The 16,666-nt window shown below is 39.7% G+C and overlaps 1 protein-coding gene across 1 annotated transcript in view; it reads right to left on the bottom strand.

The window, feature by feature from the left end:
- Positions 1-16,666, bottom strand: part of ADK (adenosine kinase) — a gene marked incomplete in the record, with an annotated part of 3,127,006 nt that overhangs the window by 450,840 nt on the left and 2,659,500 nt on the right. Inside the window, 1 exon segment of the mRNA XM_044056737.1 lies at positions 11,150-11,264. Coding sequence (XP_043912672.1) covers positions 11,150-11,264 — 115 coding nt within the window.

Raw genomic sequence — 16,666 nt, 5'->3', positions numbered from 1 at the left:
GGGTGCTCTGTCCCCCTGCTCCCCCATATCCCCTACTTATTATATTTACCAACTTCAATATCACACTACAGTGAGGAAAAGGGTAAATTTCCCGATCCTCACTCAGATTGTTGAACTTAACACTAACATTCGCGAATACAGCTGCGACATTTAACAAATTGGCATTATGAAACTTTGAAAACAAGCATTCTTGTTGCAAATTTTGTGTAACTGCTGTTCAGTGTTTTGATAGTAAACATATATATATATATATATATATATATATATATATATATACATATTATACATATATATGTGTGTGTGTGTGTGTATGTATATATATATATATATATATATATGTATGTGTGTATATATATATATATATATATATATATATATATATATATATATGTGTGTGTGTGTATATATATATATATATATATATATATATATATATATATATATATATCTCAAGATGGTTTTGCACAGTCAATATGTCACAACATAACTAAAGTACTTAAAGTAACACCAAAGTGGTCCCTGTAACAATTACTGGCAACTGTTCCAAGATACTGTTGAACCTGGTTCCAGCTTTTCCCTTCTCCGGCAGTCTTCCTTCGAATTACTCACTGTAACAATACTGGCTGTGAATCATATGCTCACATACAAGTGAGATGGTCCAGAAATGCGCACAAAGATTTTTTCCTGATGTAAGACGGCTTCTAAGACAGTGTCCTCTCAAAAGACTTGCTTCCTAGGAACCAAGCCACACCGCTATTTTTTATACGATAATTTTTTTTTTAAATTCCCCCCTCTCACAGGAACAAGCTCAGTGGCTCTACTACCTGCACCCAGCTGGCACATTCATTCTGCAGTAGTAAGAACTAGCAATACCTGCACTGGGAAAGAGCTCTACAGCCCATTCATTCCTGCCCAGGAACCCCAATCAGGTAATTTACTCCACTGTGAGAGATGGGTGGTAATGAGCAGGCCAGCTTCCTGGTCCTGCAAGATAACCTAAACCTCTCTCCAGCAAAGCACCCTCTCACTCAGATAGCTCTTCGGGTACCTGTCAAATCTTCGAACGCTCAAAATTTCAAATGTTACATGGTCGAGACCAAACGTTCGAAATTCTGAGTGCTCGAAGATAGACTTTCAACGGCACTGTATGGTGCAGATAAGGAGAATTTCCCTTTTCTGCACTGAAGTGCGGTCTCGAAGTTGGTATATTTAAGTAAGGGGATGTGTGGGGGATTGCCCCCCTGCCTACACTGTTAAAGTGTTTTTTTCTGTGTTTTCTTTTTTACGTTCAAACATCCAAATGTCTAACATTTGGTCTTGACCATGCAATGTTCGACATTTTGGATGTTTGAACATTTAACATTGACCCAGCTCTTCAGAGCTTAGTTATATGCTGCCCTCTGAGGGAACACACCTTCACACACTGCACTCCTTTTAGCTTACTCTGTGACTTGCTCATGACAGCACAGGCCCGGGCCACAGTTGCCACCTTCCACCTAGGATGGGCAAGTTGGCAATGCCTGCTCACTCCACATCCTCTTTTGCCAGCTCCTACAAGTGCCTCAGCCATTATATGAACTTGGTTCATCTATGATGTAGTCGGGGCTTTATCATTCAACATCATGGTTCTTTTTTTCTTATGCAAATCTTGACCAGAAAGAAAACTGTTGTAAAACTAGATAAAAAACCTGTACTTGTTAAGCTGGTTGCAAAGTGTGCACACCCTTAAACTAATACTTTGTTGAAGCAACTTTTGATTTAATTACAGCATTCAGTCTTCTTGGGTAGGAGTCTATCAAGACCTATTGTATGTAGCTCAAACTACTGTTTTATTGTTCTTTATGGTGGCTCTTGAAACAGATATTGCTATGACTGAATGCAAAGCAAAACAACCTACAAAAGAAGAAAAAGGAGAACTATTCTACATTTCAGGCATAGAAATCCCAGAGAATACTCATCTAAATCAAACTTGGCCCTAAGGCATTGATTCTGGCTTGAAATGTTCATGAATGTACACGCTGGAGTGTTAAGCATTACCCTCATAAGTAAAAATTGACGTTTTCCCAAAGTGACATAGAATTGGCTAAAGCCAATGGGGAAAAATATGAACAGCTTGTCCTGTATCTACTATCACAGAAACCTCCTGAAAGGGATGACAGTAAAGGTATAGCACCAAGTCATTCTATGTATACAGATTCTTACTGACAGAGCCATATCAACAGCATCCAAGATATGACTTGCTATACAGAAAGTTTTCAGAAAGAGTTCCAGCTGCTTGACAGTCAACATCGGGTAGGCTATTACGGATTCTACTAGACAGGCACTTATAAAATCTGAGAAAAAAAACTGCTACAGCATAGGACCTTTATGCCAAAAAACTGTGTTGCGTATTCCTTGTTATGAGAAAAGGAAAGTGGATGGCTGTGCCTCACTTATATTTGTGATGTACGACAGCAGTTACACACTAACTGGTATTTGGATTTGTCTTCAGAAGTGCTTGGATTTCAAAGTTCATCTGTAAATATGCCTTGCCAAAGGCTGTTCCTCCAAGCTGCACAAACATCCCATTGTCGACTTGTTCAGGAGAAGCGACTAAACTCTACATTTTCTGACCTAAAGAGATATTTAAATATTTTTCAGGAAAATATTAAGCATTTATTTATTTATTTATTTAAATTTGTTGACCGGGAGTGTCTGACTGGACGTGGGTCCATTTTCAGCGGAGGCCCGGGGAGAAAAGCTCCACAGTAAAATAAACAGACTGTAGTTACATTGGATTACATAGCGATTAACAATTTAACATAGAAATTACTTACAACATATTTACAGATGAAGAACATAGTACATCAGTAGACAACTAGAATCTTTACCTGTGAAGTACATAACAGGCATTAACAAATGTAACAATGAGAAGTTCCTGCTGTATAATAAGTACTAGGCTTATGAGCATCTGAGCTTGCTATCATCAAGGTAGTTAGTGGAGTGGAAAGAAAGGTAGTAGTTGGATGGGGTGGATGATATTAGAGTGGGAGTTGCAAGGGCATAGCCAGCATGTTTTTAGGTGCGCTTTTAATAAAGTTTTGAAGTTGGTGCATGATGGTACGGAGGTAATTGTGGGTGGGAGTGAAGCATGCTCTTCATCTGACAGCCTCAAAGGATGTTTGACTCAGGGAAAGAAAATCTGTAAAGGAAGAAGTCATCCTTCCAGTCGTGTTTAACAAAAGACACATGGACTCTTCATCCTCTGTGAGACCAGACAGTTTAAGATGAAATAAGGAAAAAAATCTTCCTTTAGCATATGACGGGAGAACTAAGGTTCCTTCCATGACAGGAATACAGAATACCTACAATGGAAAGTGAGAAACAGATAGCAATGACAGCACAGATAAATATGCTGGTCAAGCAGATGTTAGCAAGGGCTGGGACGGCCAGGAGATCTGCAAATATGAGGCAGATATTAATAATAAAGATTCTCAGTTAGCTTATGTTATGCAGAGATTTAAAACTCAGTTATGGATGGAAGAGTTACCAGGCATTCTCAGACATGGACATAATGAGCCCTGACTCACAAACACACATACACACAAGTTCATTTATGCCAACAAATGAGAAACACTAATTCGAGGAAAGAGGCTCAGGGGAAAGTTAGGATGAAGAAGAAAAAACTCTGGACACAAGAGTTGGACCTTTGCCTGCCATATTATGTTACGAGCCTTCAGCAAGAACTAATGACTTCCGGACATGAGAAGCAAGAAAGTGATGCTGGCTATAAACGTCTACCTAGCATTTTGGATTGAGCATGGCTGGATAGGAGTCTCCTTATATAATCTGAAAGACAAGTTAAGTGGTCCACTTCTTAGCAGAAGGGAAAGTGACCACCAAAAAGGTGGAGTTAACCTTGGGCACAACAGACTCTGAAATGGAACAAAGCCTAAGGATCTACCATCAGGTGTCCTTAAACTTTACCATGTGTCTATTTTCCTCGTGCAGGTCTCAAGACAACAAATTTTTCAAACATTGCTATGAGCACCTTTGTTTCTTCTGCTTTCCTTTCAATTCTATATCTGCATAGAAGTGGCAAAAGGACTTAACTTTAATGGCAGGAACAATTGATGCAGCACAATTCCTAGGCACAGATGGCAGCTGGGACACAGTCCAAAAATTCAAGTTATAACACTCAAAGATGATGAAGGTAATGTGAATTTGGAAAGATAAGGTCTAAAATAGATAGTGAAATAGATAATCAACTTAGATTTGACCTACATATTTCTATAACCATAAAAAAAGAGTACATACAAAACTTGGCCTACTGTATCACAATAAAAAATTCCTCACTGGCCACTCCAAAACTACAACAGTGAGGACTCACCTACTATCCACCCTACTTTATGCCTCCCCCATGCTTACAAATCTCCGCAAATCCGACCTAAAGCAAACTTGATAGTTGTTATAATAAAATAGCCAAATTCGCTACAACCTCTCCCATCAGAACACATCACTGTGAATGCCTAAAAAAATTAAATTGGCTAGAACTACCACTACTACTTCAACTCAATCAACTATCACTAGCCCACAAAATAATACATAACTCTGAAAACACCCCAGCCCTACAAAATTTTCTGCAACCCTAAACAACCGCCAGGCCCTTGAGGTCTAGCACACAAAACCTCCTCAAAGTAACCAAATATAACAATGAAGCTGGTAAGTCTGTCTACAGCCACTGTATAGCAAAAACCTGGAATTCCCTTCCTGCCCACATAACTGACAACAAATCCCCATCACAGTTCAAGAAACTTGTTAAAACTTACTTTTTGAATAATCGACTGTGCTCCTGTATCCCCCCTGGTTAATGTCTCATTAGAACACTGCACTTAACTTAAGTAACTCTGCTAAGCCAACCAATCATATACTGTACCCACTTAGGACTGTTAATCTACTGCTCATCCAATCTCTCCAAGAGTTAGGGAAAACTACCCCAGCAATGTTGTGCTTTCCATAAGCAACTAAAAATAGGAGAAGACATACTGTAAATCAATTTGTTATCTGTCTCAACTAAAACCAGGCATCATCTGCTCTGTCGGAGCCTTGTTCTAAGTCGCTCTGCTTTTACACTGATAGTAAACCTATCACAGGAATTCTAAACTTAGGAATATCTTCTAAAATTTAATATTATATTGTAGAGAACAAATGTATCCTATCTGTTAGTTAATATGTATGTCAAAGTCTCTTCTATGGAAATTGTATGTCAAAAGTCTGTCCTTAAACCTGTTTTGTAAAAAAATTATTCTCTTGGAGCTTTTCTCCCCAAGCCTCCACTGAAAATGGACTTGTAATCCAGTTTGACTCTCCCGGTCAACAAATGTAATATAAAATAAATAAATACACATTTCCTTTGACATCAGAATCAGGAACATTATTATGACAACTGCAATAAAAGGTCTGAACAATGGAAACAGTGAGACAAAACTGGGCTTATGGTGGTGACCGTGCCCTTAAATGCTCGAACAGGGCATACCAGTTTGAATCCTAAGAGGGACACTTGCCTCACAAGTGCAATTACTGAGAATTTTTTTAATGTGTACAAAGCAGTGGGTGAAAGATATCCCAAACGTTGGGCCTCTTTCCTCTCAAAATAAGATTCTAGTATCTTTGGCAGTGGTGAAGACAGATGAAGACCTAACTAGGGCCCAGGTGACCCAAGTCTGATTACAGTGTCTGGCGCCATACAGAGCAGGCAGGGGGAATGGGCATGCCAGCCCTGGATTAGAAGCAACATGCTGGGCAGCCCTTTGTTGAGCCCAGGCAGAGGTGGAAGGTCAAAAGGACTGATGGGCCAGGGGTGGGGGTGACACAAAAGGACAGCCTTGGACATTTTATATGCACGGGGAGGAGCTTGTGCCTATGCTGCTAATCACTAAACAACAAATCTGATATGTACATACATCAGTATTGCTAGGGAGGAATCCAGTGCTAGGAAATATTTCAGACTTCCTAATAGTGTCAACTCCAGGTAGCTTGGCCCTTACATTCCACAGATGGCAGAACAGAGAAGCAGGCAACACAGATTTGGATGGATGAAAGTTGGAGGGAAGCTAATGATTATAAGGTGCTACCAAACAAGTTCAAAACCCCATTTCAATAAGTGTCACTGCATTTCAACCTCCACTGTGCTAGCAATTCTTATTCCTAGTATAAGTCTCCCGTCTGAGGTAGTTCACAGCCTCTGTTTAAAGAGATATGACAAATCCTATCAGCTAAGACAATGACTAACTACTTAAAGCTTATTAATGACCTGATACCTCAAGGGCTTATTGTGTAGGTTACAAAAGCAATCAGTTTCTTAACTTCCTTAAACAACACCAACACCAAAATGTGGCCTTCTTTTTAAAGAAACATCTTTATTAAATTATTTTTTATGACATAGACAATCTTACATTTATATAAATCAAAATAAACCATAGCTACACAATCTCAGTTGCAAACATTATACATTACAAACTGTGCCAACACAACTGTAGCTCCATGCATTATACATCACTTTTAACCTATCCAGTCATTGTTAGTCAGCCTTTACATAGCTCATTCAAATTCTGCCTTCTTTAAAACCTTGTTGCTCCTCTGCATGTATTAATCCCACACTTCCCATTTTTTCCCATGTAATTTGCTCCTACCATTTTCTGAATATCCTAGTTCCAAGTTGTTTTATCTCTGCTCCAACATGCCTTCTTCATCCTTTGGAAAATAATTCTTAAACAGACATTCCATTTTAATTGTTTATGCACACATTCATTCATTCTTTAACCAAGCAATTAGTGAACCCTCTTCAGTAACAACCACAAAGAATACAATAAGAATACACCAACAATAAAATACAATACACATACAATAAGAATACACCAACAAAAAGAATACATACAAAAGTAGGTAGCAAGATATTAATTTAGTAACTTTTTTAGTAAAACAGTAAGTAGCATAAATGCTAGGCAAGACGTAAATACAAATACGCATGCACTTAAAATAAAGAGGATAAACATTGTGATACAACACTACAAGTATATACTGTAGCATACTCCTGACTGACTGCTTTAAATATCTTGGTGTCAAACAGCATAATGGTGGATGGTCTCTAAGGATATTAAACCAGAAAGAATTAAGTATGTTAGAGGTAAGGGACAGCTGCACACTGGAACGTGTAAAGTACACTGCCTTGATGAGGGAGAGATTCATGACCTTTGGGTCTGAAATGGGTCCTGGGAGTTCTCATATACCAGAAAGGAGGAGGAAAGCAATCCATAGGGTATTCTTCTGAATAGTAGTTGACTCTTTTTAGAGGAGACACCAGCTGCATTTATCCTTGCTAACATGGAAAGAGAATATATTTTGGTTTATTCCTGTCTGCAGAACTTCAAAAACAGAGCTGCTCTATTGCTGTTGAAAAACACAATCTTTCCACACCACCTGGTCACTTCAAATGCTCCAACCCTTCCCCAGCCCAACTTATTACCCATCATTCTGTTTATTCAATCGCCATATCAATTCCACTAAAACATCAGAGACAGACTTGGGCAACAGGCATTACAGGTATGTTCAGTACAACTGTGGGGCTCTCACGATGCCAACACATTTACCCTCCCAGAAACAAGGCAGTCCCCATACTGAGTGTGGAACCACATATGCCCATGCTTCAGTACCCTCCCAGAAACAAGGCAGTCCCCATACTGAGTGTGGAGCCACCTATGCCCATGCTTCAGTACCCTCCCAGAAACAAGGCAGTCCCCATACTGAGTGTGGAACCACCTATGCCCATGCTTCAGCTTGCATGGATGTCCTAAGACATCATTCTTGTTTTCTTTCTTCATGCATACTACAGTACTTCTGGCTTCTACTAGGGTCTTGGATGACCTTACAGAGCCAACTCAACCTCCATCTAAAGGACAGAGAACTGTTCTACTGCTTCCAGACAGACCCCAGAACCTAGACAAGTAGCTAAATCCAGCTGATGCAAAGCCTTCACTATTGAATTTTTCCTAAACATTTCCATTGAGAATACTTATGGTACTCCCAATGGCTCAAAAACAGCACAGTTACAAAATCCTGAAGCTCAACTGCACCTTTAAATGAAGGATCAGCTTTGAAAAACATTTGGTTGCTCCATCAATAGATCAGTTCAGACAAAAGCAAGTTGATGCTAATACATCAAACTAGGAATTCATTCAGTGATTTTTTAACTTACCCAAATATTTTACGAACTCAGATGTAATAAATTTGGATGGGCAATGCACGGCTGAAAAAAAATCTGTTCAGTCAGTTGATCTTGACCCAAATGAGTTGTCTGAAAAACCATACCCCTCTGAACACATTTTCCAAAGCCTGCTTTTCAATCATTGCAAGTTCCTCACAGATGTTTCATAACATAGACTAACGTAACTTTTTGCAAGACCCACTCTCAATAAAGATGCTGTGGCATTTACTTCTACACCCTCCTCAAAAACAAACACACCTCCAAGAAAATTAAAATGAAACAAGATTCTAATGTTATATCTCACAGGTATGGCAACTTGCTGAAGAGACATCTGAATGAAGTATGAGTGTTTAACAGCAACAACTACTAAAAAAATGATGAGACTTGTGTTAGGAGGAGTGGAAAAATAATTGCATTCATTAAGTAAAACTCTGCAAATTTGGGGATTTCAACAGTCCTAGTTGTGGATTTCCATCAGAATAAAAGACTAGTAACTGACACCACTGTTAAGCAGTTTAAATGCTGACTGTAAGTGCTTCTTCTTTCAGCTTTTCCCGGTTAGGGGTCGCCACAGCGGATCACCTGTCCGCTCATGATTGGCAGTGAAGTTTTACGGCGTCGAGTTGCCAGCCCGGCACCCAACCTTCCACAGAAGGCACACACACTCACACCTAGGGCCAATTTAGAGTGTCCAATCCACCTACAGCATGTCTTTGGGATGTGGGAGGAAACCAGAGCACCCGGAGGAAACCCACGCGACCACAGGAAGGACATGCAGACTCCGCACAGAAGGCATCCCAGCCAAGGATCGAACCAGGGAACCTCTTGCTGTGTGGCGACAACGCTAACCGCTGCACCACCGTGGCCGCCCTGCAAGTGCTAATTAATTAAAAAAGATTTCAGAATAGGAAAGCTGAAGTTGCTTAAGCGTCAGTGTAGCCTACGGGAAAAGTCTTGTTTTCCATCTGCCTACTCGATAACACCACTTGTCCTGCAATGGCATTATGAATTCAGTAACAAGCTACGGTAAACTGGGGGAGTGTGGGCTCTATGGGAGCTGGGAAATTAAGGACTGCAAGTTTTTTTTACTTGGGGGAGGGGTTTTACTTTTACTTAACTTTGTCAGAAGAAAACAGCAGTATAAACAAAAGAAGAACAGAAGACACACATATATGGAGGGATAAAAGAGGCATCCATTGAATGGTAGTGGTTTTGCCTGCTCAGCTGAACTTTAGGTGGTACTTTACAGCTGAAACTGAGACAGCTGTGAGCAGTATGCTTCAACAGAACATAAGAAAAACACATTTTCTGGCTGCTTATGTTGGTATAACTGGCAGCAGGCATGCCTGTGGCTACACAAAACGCTGGGGGTAATGAAACAGAAATGCATACTCCTTGTAGTTCTCTAAGAATGAAGTGCTTTGCTTGCATGACATCATGGCATCCCCACTACAGGACTGGTTCCTGGACTCAAAACAGGAAATATTTTTATACTTTCAAGTGCTCATTTGTTAACTCAATGCTTTCTGGGTTGAAAAAACACTTTCATGTATCAAAACTCTTTTTTCAAAAGTATATGCAGCAGTTGGGGATTTCACTTTGACATGCAGCAAATTCTGAATCAGACTAATTAATTATGAAGTAAAGAGAGTAAGCCCACGGCAAGATTTGTGGGGGCTCCCACCCCACCCCCACAAAAAAAGTTTCTTCTTACATTTAGACTTTGCCAACTATTTATATTGTGAGTGCCGGCAATTCAGGTATCAGCAATCTCAAAACACCATTACTGTTCATCTCTGCCTTGCTGTAGCAAAATTAATTTCAATACACTAGTGAGCATAATTACCTTTATGCAGAAAGGGCATCAAATTTACAGATCTACTATACAAAGATAAATCAGGAAGACAACCTTTTCTGAAATGTACATCTACTGTACACTCAAGATAGGTTTTCTTCTTCTTTCTTTCAACATATGTAAAAGCACCGATACTCTAAATATCAATGTCACTTTGTCTTACCTCCTGCCATCTTGTTACTAGCAGTTTTTTATCTGCAGAACATTTGTTTTTCTCACTTGGGTGGTGTGAATATACTACCACCTTCATTCTTAATTAAAAACTTAACAGAATAACTTGCATAATAAAAAAATAGCTTTAACTACTCAATTCAGCTAATTCAGTACTGCAATCTATACCAACAATACTCTGGGGTTATCTTCCCCTACAAATCCTACAGTGGTTGTAAAATATGTATGATCAGTCACTGCAAAAAAAAAAATTCCTTTTCTGCCTCTACCTTTATACAACACCCCAAATAAGTAGCCACATCCTTCTATTACAGTCTATTTTCCATAGTTATTACTACTGTTTAACAGTGCAGGTATAAAGACATTCTACAGTATTATAAACTGAACTATATGCAGCTAAGCCACAAGCCATGGGTAACCCGCTTATTTAAGTAATTAATCACAGTTACCCTATCTAACTGGCTTCTTGAAATCGAAAACATCAATACAATGTCACAGATGCAAAGAAGTGTTTTGAGCCTTAACCGTTATGCAACAAATGAACTTCTTCAGATTGTATATATATAAAAAAATACCTTGCTACAACAGCAAGTCTCCCTGACTGAAGTTCATCAGCAGAAGAAGCTCCCCCTTCAAATAAAGGGCATGTCTAAGAAAGAAAGAAACAAGCAGCAATGCCCACAAAGCATCACCACGCACAATGAAATAAATCTAAAGGAGGCCATTGCCCAGTTGAAATGTTATGGGAACAGACGTATTCCTCATTAGCTAGTTTGTGACTGTGCTTCCAGTTACCCAGCCAAAACTACATGTTCCACGATGACTGTAAGATAGCTGAAGCGAATTTTGAGGTATAACACTTGTATCAAATGTTAAAATACCTGTGGCAACTATAGTATCCTCCTTCCCTTGGGTGAAGACTACAATTCGTTGCCTTTTCTGATTCTGCTTTGGCAAGGCTTGCACCTTCTTTGCAATCTCCTTGATGTCTTCATCCTGTAGGAAGAACAAAAAATCCATAAATCACTGACTTTAAGTAGCAAAAAACAGCACCGACTTTTATATTAAATACGACAGCAGACACTGTATGCGAGAAACCAATCAGCGTACTCTTTTTGCTAGGAAATCAAACATTGCACTCAGGAAAATAATATTAAAAAGTCATAATGAACCAATTCTCATGGTCTTTTTAAATTGTTTTTGCAAACCTTCAGCTGCTCTGCAGTACTGCAGAGAAAATTACATCTGAAATAGTTCAGGTTTATGAAAGTTTCATGAAGCTGAAACAGGAGGACCCACTGCACTTGTCTGTACCAAGCTGAACTGAGGTGGGCTACCAGCCACAACTCTGAGCTGAGATACCAGATGACTAGAAGCTTCTCAGCTTCCAAAAAAACATAAGTTGTCTGCTTTTTGCTTATTTATACTATTTACTGCACTTTTTTATTGTCTACCGCCTACTTTTATACTGTATTTACAGACTGTGGACTAAACTACACTGTTGTACTGCAATTGTCTGCATTACTGTGCCTGTTAAAATCGAATTTTATTGCTCTTTTCACTGTTTACAAAGCTTTTTTGCTGTTTTCGTTGTTTGTCAAGTATTTACTGATATTTTTCACTGTTTTAAAGCTATCTGTTCTGCTTGTTCTGGTTTTCCTGCCAAGCAATGTTTAAATAAGTGATCTGTTAGCTGTTTAAAACATTCTTTAGAGCCTCCTTGCTGTTTTAAATGTTTTTTTTAGTGTCTCACTGCTATTTTTCTGCCGTGTTAAACATTCACTGTATTTCTCACTGAAACTAGGGTAGCTAGTAGCTGTAGCATGCTCCAGATACAGCCTTGCTGCATCTGGGTGTTTGTAGTGGTTGGTTGTTCTGAGTACGTTTTCCAGGCCAACTTGGATTGGCAGGGGCCTAACTGCACTTTTGTGAGAGGGATTCTGTTGATTGGACCAACAATCTTGAATCCATGCTCTCTTGCACTCAAAACAGTAACACAGAAGAGGTTTTCAACTCGCCTACCACTACACATGCACATAGTACCACTACTCATACACATAGTACGCATCAATCACAAAAATCTACATACACTGAGGTTCTTTCAAAAAGCTTACCGAAACACCAGAGACCTCCAAAACACAAGACTGCTACAACTTACACAGTCCTCAGCAACACCAGTGTCCCACTCACCAAGCCAGTAAGGCTTAACACTTAAAAAAACAAATGATCTTGTCATTGGAAACTCAACAGAGACACATGATGTCCCACGCACCAGGCTGGGCAAGGAGAAAGTCATGGTCAGTTGCACGTCCTGTGCCAGGATTCATCAGATCATGCATGCACTCAAGTCTCTCAAGTGCCATTGTCATAGTTCATGTTGGTGTGAACGATGTGAGACATACCTCAATGGACTATATGACGAGAGACATAGTTGAACTCTTTGAGTATGTGCCCAGGCAGGTATGTCCTTAGCCTTGAGCAGCATACTACCCTCACCTACAATGATGCCACAGTATAAACAAAAAATGACCGATTTCAATAACTGGCTTAGTTTTTCGTGTCATTCAAAGGGGGATCCAGTTCCTGTCATCCTGGGAAGCCATGGTTGACAAACCTCTCTGCTTTGCCAGAGACGGTTTGCACCTGGCACATCTAGGCTTTCGGCTGCTGGCAAAGGCTCTTGCCTCTTCCACAGTGCTGTTTTCAGACAAGGTCTGAAAACATTAACGACATGAAATTAGCCAATCACAACAAAATAATGGTCATAATGCTAGACATTAGGAGCTTAAAGCAAAAAATGAACTCCCTGGAAGCACCTATATCACTACAAGACGTAGATATCTGTGCAGTCACAGAAACCTGGTTCAAGATGAACTTGTGAAAACCACAGTAGGAAGTGCTTCTATCTATATTAGAGATAAATTTACCTCCCTTCTAGTTAGACTGGACAACTCCATGGAGTTACTCCAAGTCCAGGTTACAGTGGCTAAGACCACAATCGAAGTCTTAGCCAGTTACAGATCCCCCTCCATAGGTCATGACGCCCACGAAGCCTACTTGATGAAATTGGAGACAATCCAAATTTTACTGAAAACTCTGGTTATGGGAGATTTCAATTATCCCACCATCAACTGGAAAGCCCTATGCTAGCCCCAACTTCCTAGCGCAGAAGTTTCTTGACTTTGTTAATTCAAATGCCCTGGAACAAAATGTTCATACCCCAAGAGGAACAAACATTCTAGATCTGGTCCTCACTAACAATGTCAAACAGATGCACTACTAGAACTGTTGGACCTTCACTGATTAAATCTGACCACAAAACAAGTCACTTTTGAGCTGGAACTAACACCAGAACTCACAAAGGGTGAAATCAGACTAATAAACTTCAAGGCAAACTATATCCTCCTATGCAAAGGTATAAATGCATTCCAAACCCCACCCCAAGCTGGAAGTGGTAACTACGCCAAAGCTTACACTAAAGCCCTGTATACTCGCAAGTGTATAAACTCAACTGTACCAGAAAGAATCAAAGCTAGAACCCCAAGTAAAAACAAGCTGTCATGGTGGACATCCAGCAACAACAAACTTTACAATAAAAGCAAACAGTTGCTGTCCAAGAAGACAAAGGCAAGGCCCCGACAATGGAAAAGCACCCTCCTCAGCTTCAACAGGCAAATAAGACAACTTGTCAAATCCTTTAAGGGCTCCTTTGAGATAAACTTAGCAAGTACAGTAACTAATGTTTTTGATCAGATGAAGTAACCTTGTTGTGAAAGCGCTCATCTTTTGTGTTCTATTAAAGTTGGTCTTGATTTTATAACTGTCTGTGAGCATCCACCAGCTCTACTTACTTATTTTTGGATTTTACTCCTGTTGTTGTTGCTAGTTTGCTTTTTGTCTTCTAAACAGGTTAAAACATGAACTAGCATCACCATTAACTACACGTTTTAATCAGAGCCTAACCACAAGCTTTGTTCCTGAGGAATGGAGAACAGCAATAGTTATTCCCCTCTACAAAAATGACCTAGCAACAGAGCAGCTGAATTGCAGACCCTTAAGCCTGACCAGCCTCATCTGTAAGGCAATGGAACATTATCACTGTGGACCTCATAAATAAAGACATAAGCTACCTCCAAACCCTGGATCCTACCCAATTCAGCTTAATCACAGGTAGATCCTGCCTGTTAAATTTGGTAGACTTCTTTGAAAATGTGACCAGGGTCATTGACAACTGTAAAACTTTGCACATGGCATACATCGAGTTGGCAACAGCTTTTGACACAATCCCACATTCAGGCATTATTGATGAACTTAGCAAACTGAATGTACAATGTAAACCCCTTCATTGTAAGATAGGTTGCCAACTGGCTCATAAACCAGACACACACTATCAAAGTGGGTGACTCCACATCAACCAGCAAACCCGTTACCAGCGGGGTACCATATGGGTCAGTGCTGGGCCCCCTACTGTTTGGTATATACTTCTCAGACATTCAGGTCAAAACTAAGGGGTTGTGGCTGATCAGTTTTGCAGATGATTGAAAACTAGGTGCAATCACTGAATCCCCAAATGATATCATACTTCAGGAGGGTCTCACGCAGATCAACGCCTAGTGTATTAGTCACGGTCTCAAACTGAATGCAAAGGAATGCATCATCATTCCCTTTGGCACAAACAATGTTCCTTCACACTATCAAATCAACAATAATACCCTAAGTACCCACAAAGTGGTAAGGGACCTGGGATCACAGGTTGACTGCAACCTTAATTTCGACCACTATGTGTCTACTGTAGTAAGGAAGCCTTTCCACATAGCACACTTAATTAGTAAAGGCATCACCTTGAGAGCAAAAGATGTTATAACCCCTCTATACTTGGCACTAATATGGCCCATAATCGAGTACAACACCCTGTTCGGCATGTACGATACAAAGCACCTGCAATTGGAGAAACCTCATAGGTTTCTAACAAAGAAGATCAAGGAGCTCCAGCATGTGCCTTACACAGACCTACTGAAGTCCCTGTCACTATACTCCATATCATGCAGACTTCTTAGGGGAGACTTTTGCCTGGCCTACAGAGGAATCAAAGACTCAAACCTAATGAACTTGCTACATATCACTAAATCAAACAGGACTAGGGCTACCTGTTCCAGGGACCTAAATACAGCCTATGACTTAAATAGGACATGCTGGAGGGGCAGATTTATCTCTCAGCAATTGCCACATCTTTGGAACAGGCTACCAATTCATGTGAAACAGAGCACCACTATGACACTGTTCAAGAGGATAAAAACACACTCTTGTGTTCCTCACAGTTCCCAACAATTCACTCCGTATATCCGTTCAATTAAATCCACAAAATGCATGTATTATGAAGGACCCACTCACAAGTGAACATTAAAAACACACTTTAATGAGCAAAAAAGTCATTAAAAAAATATAAAAATATATATATAAATATACATATATATATATATATACACACACACACACACACACACACACACACACACACACACACACACACACACACACACACACACACACACACACACACACATCCAATAAGCATTTTCATCTCAATAGTTTGAAACTTCATCAAATACTATTACATACTTCACAGGAAGTTTTATAGCAAAGAACAATCATGTGACCAGCGTATGCAATGACATCACTTCCCCCAGACACACCACCCAGCACTCGATGTTCCCAGGTGGTTACCCATCCAAGTACTAACCAGGCCCAACCTTGCTTAGCTTCCAAAAAAAAAATCCCTTTTCATATAATGAGCTATCTAATGTGAATAGGGTTGCCACCTTTCTACTGTGCCATTTCCTGACAAACAAGCCCCGCCCCATGCCCAATCAAGCCACATCCATTCCCTTTAATAGCCACACCCCTTTACTCTACACCCTTCAGCACAAGTCTTTAATATCACATACAGTTACCAATAAGAAGAAAAATGTGCACCAAGTCAAAAGTAAATTAAAAAAAACTTTATTTAGCGATACTTTATTCAAAGGTTCACTACATACAACAGTACATCACACACAAGCATGGGAAAACTAAGCCGAAGTCTAATATCACAGGTAGTACTAAAATGGAAATACAATTACTTAGATATTAAAAACACCAGTTCATTCAAAGCAGTACATTAAGGGTTCACCACACACAATAGTAAAAGAAAAGCAACTGTTTAAAGTATCTTCACAGTTTTGCTAGAAATCATTGCTTATACTTGAAGCTATATTTGGCATTTGATCTAGCAGCCTCAAGTAATGGCTGGTTATTTCTCACAAATGAATAAAATTGCAAACAACTCATGTTAAAGTTTAGCTTGACCTGCAACTCTGCCTTCACAAGTGACACAAGCATTCTATTTCTTACATCAGTCC

This window comes from Protopterus annectens, chromosome 14.part0 (assembly GCF_019279795.1).
Source record: "Protopterus annectens isolate FY-2018-M chromosome 14.part0, PAN1.0, whole genome shotgun sequence".
NCBI lineage: Eukaryota > Metazoa > Chordata > Ceratodontiformes > Protopteridae > Protopterus > Protopterus annectens.
The sequence above is the reverse complement of the archived record's forward strand: the minus strand, read 5'-3'. Positions and strand labels throughout refer to the sequence as shown.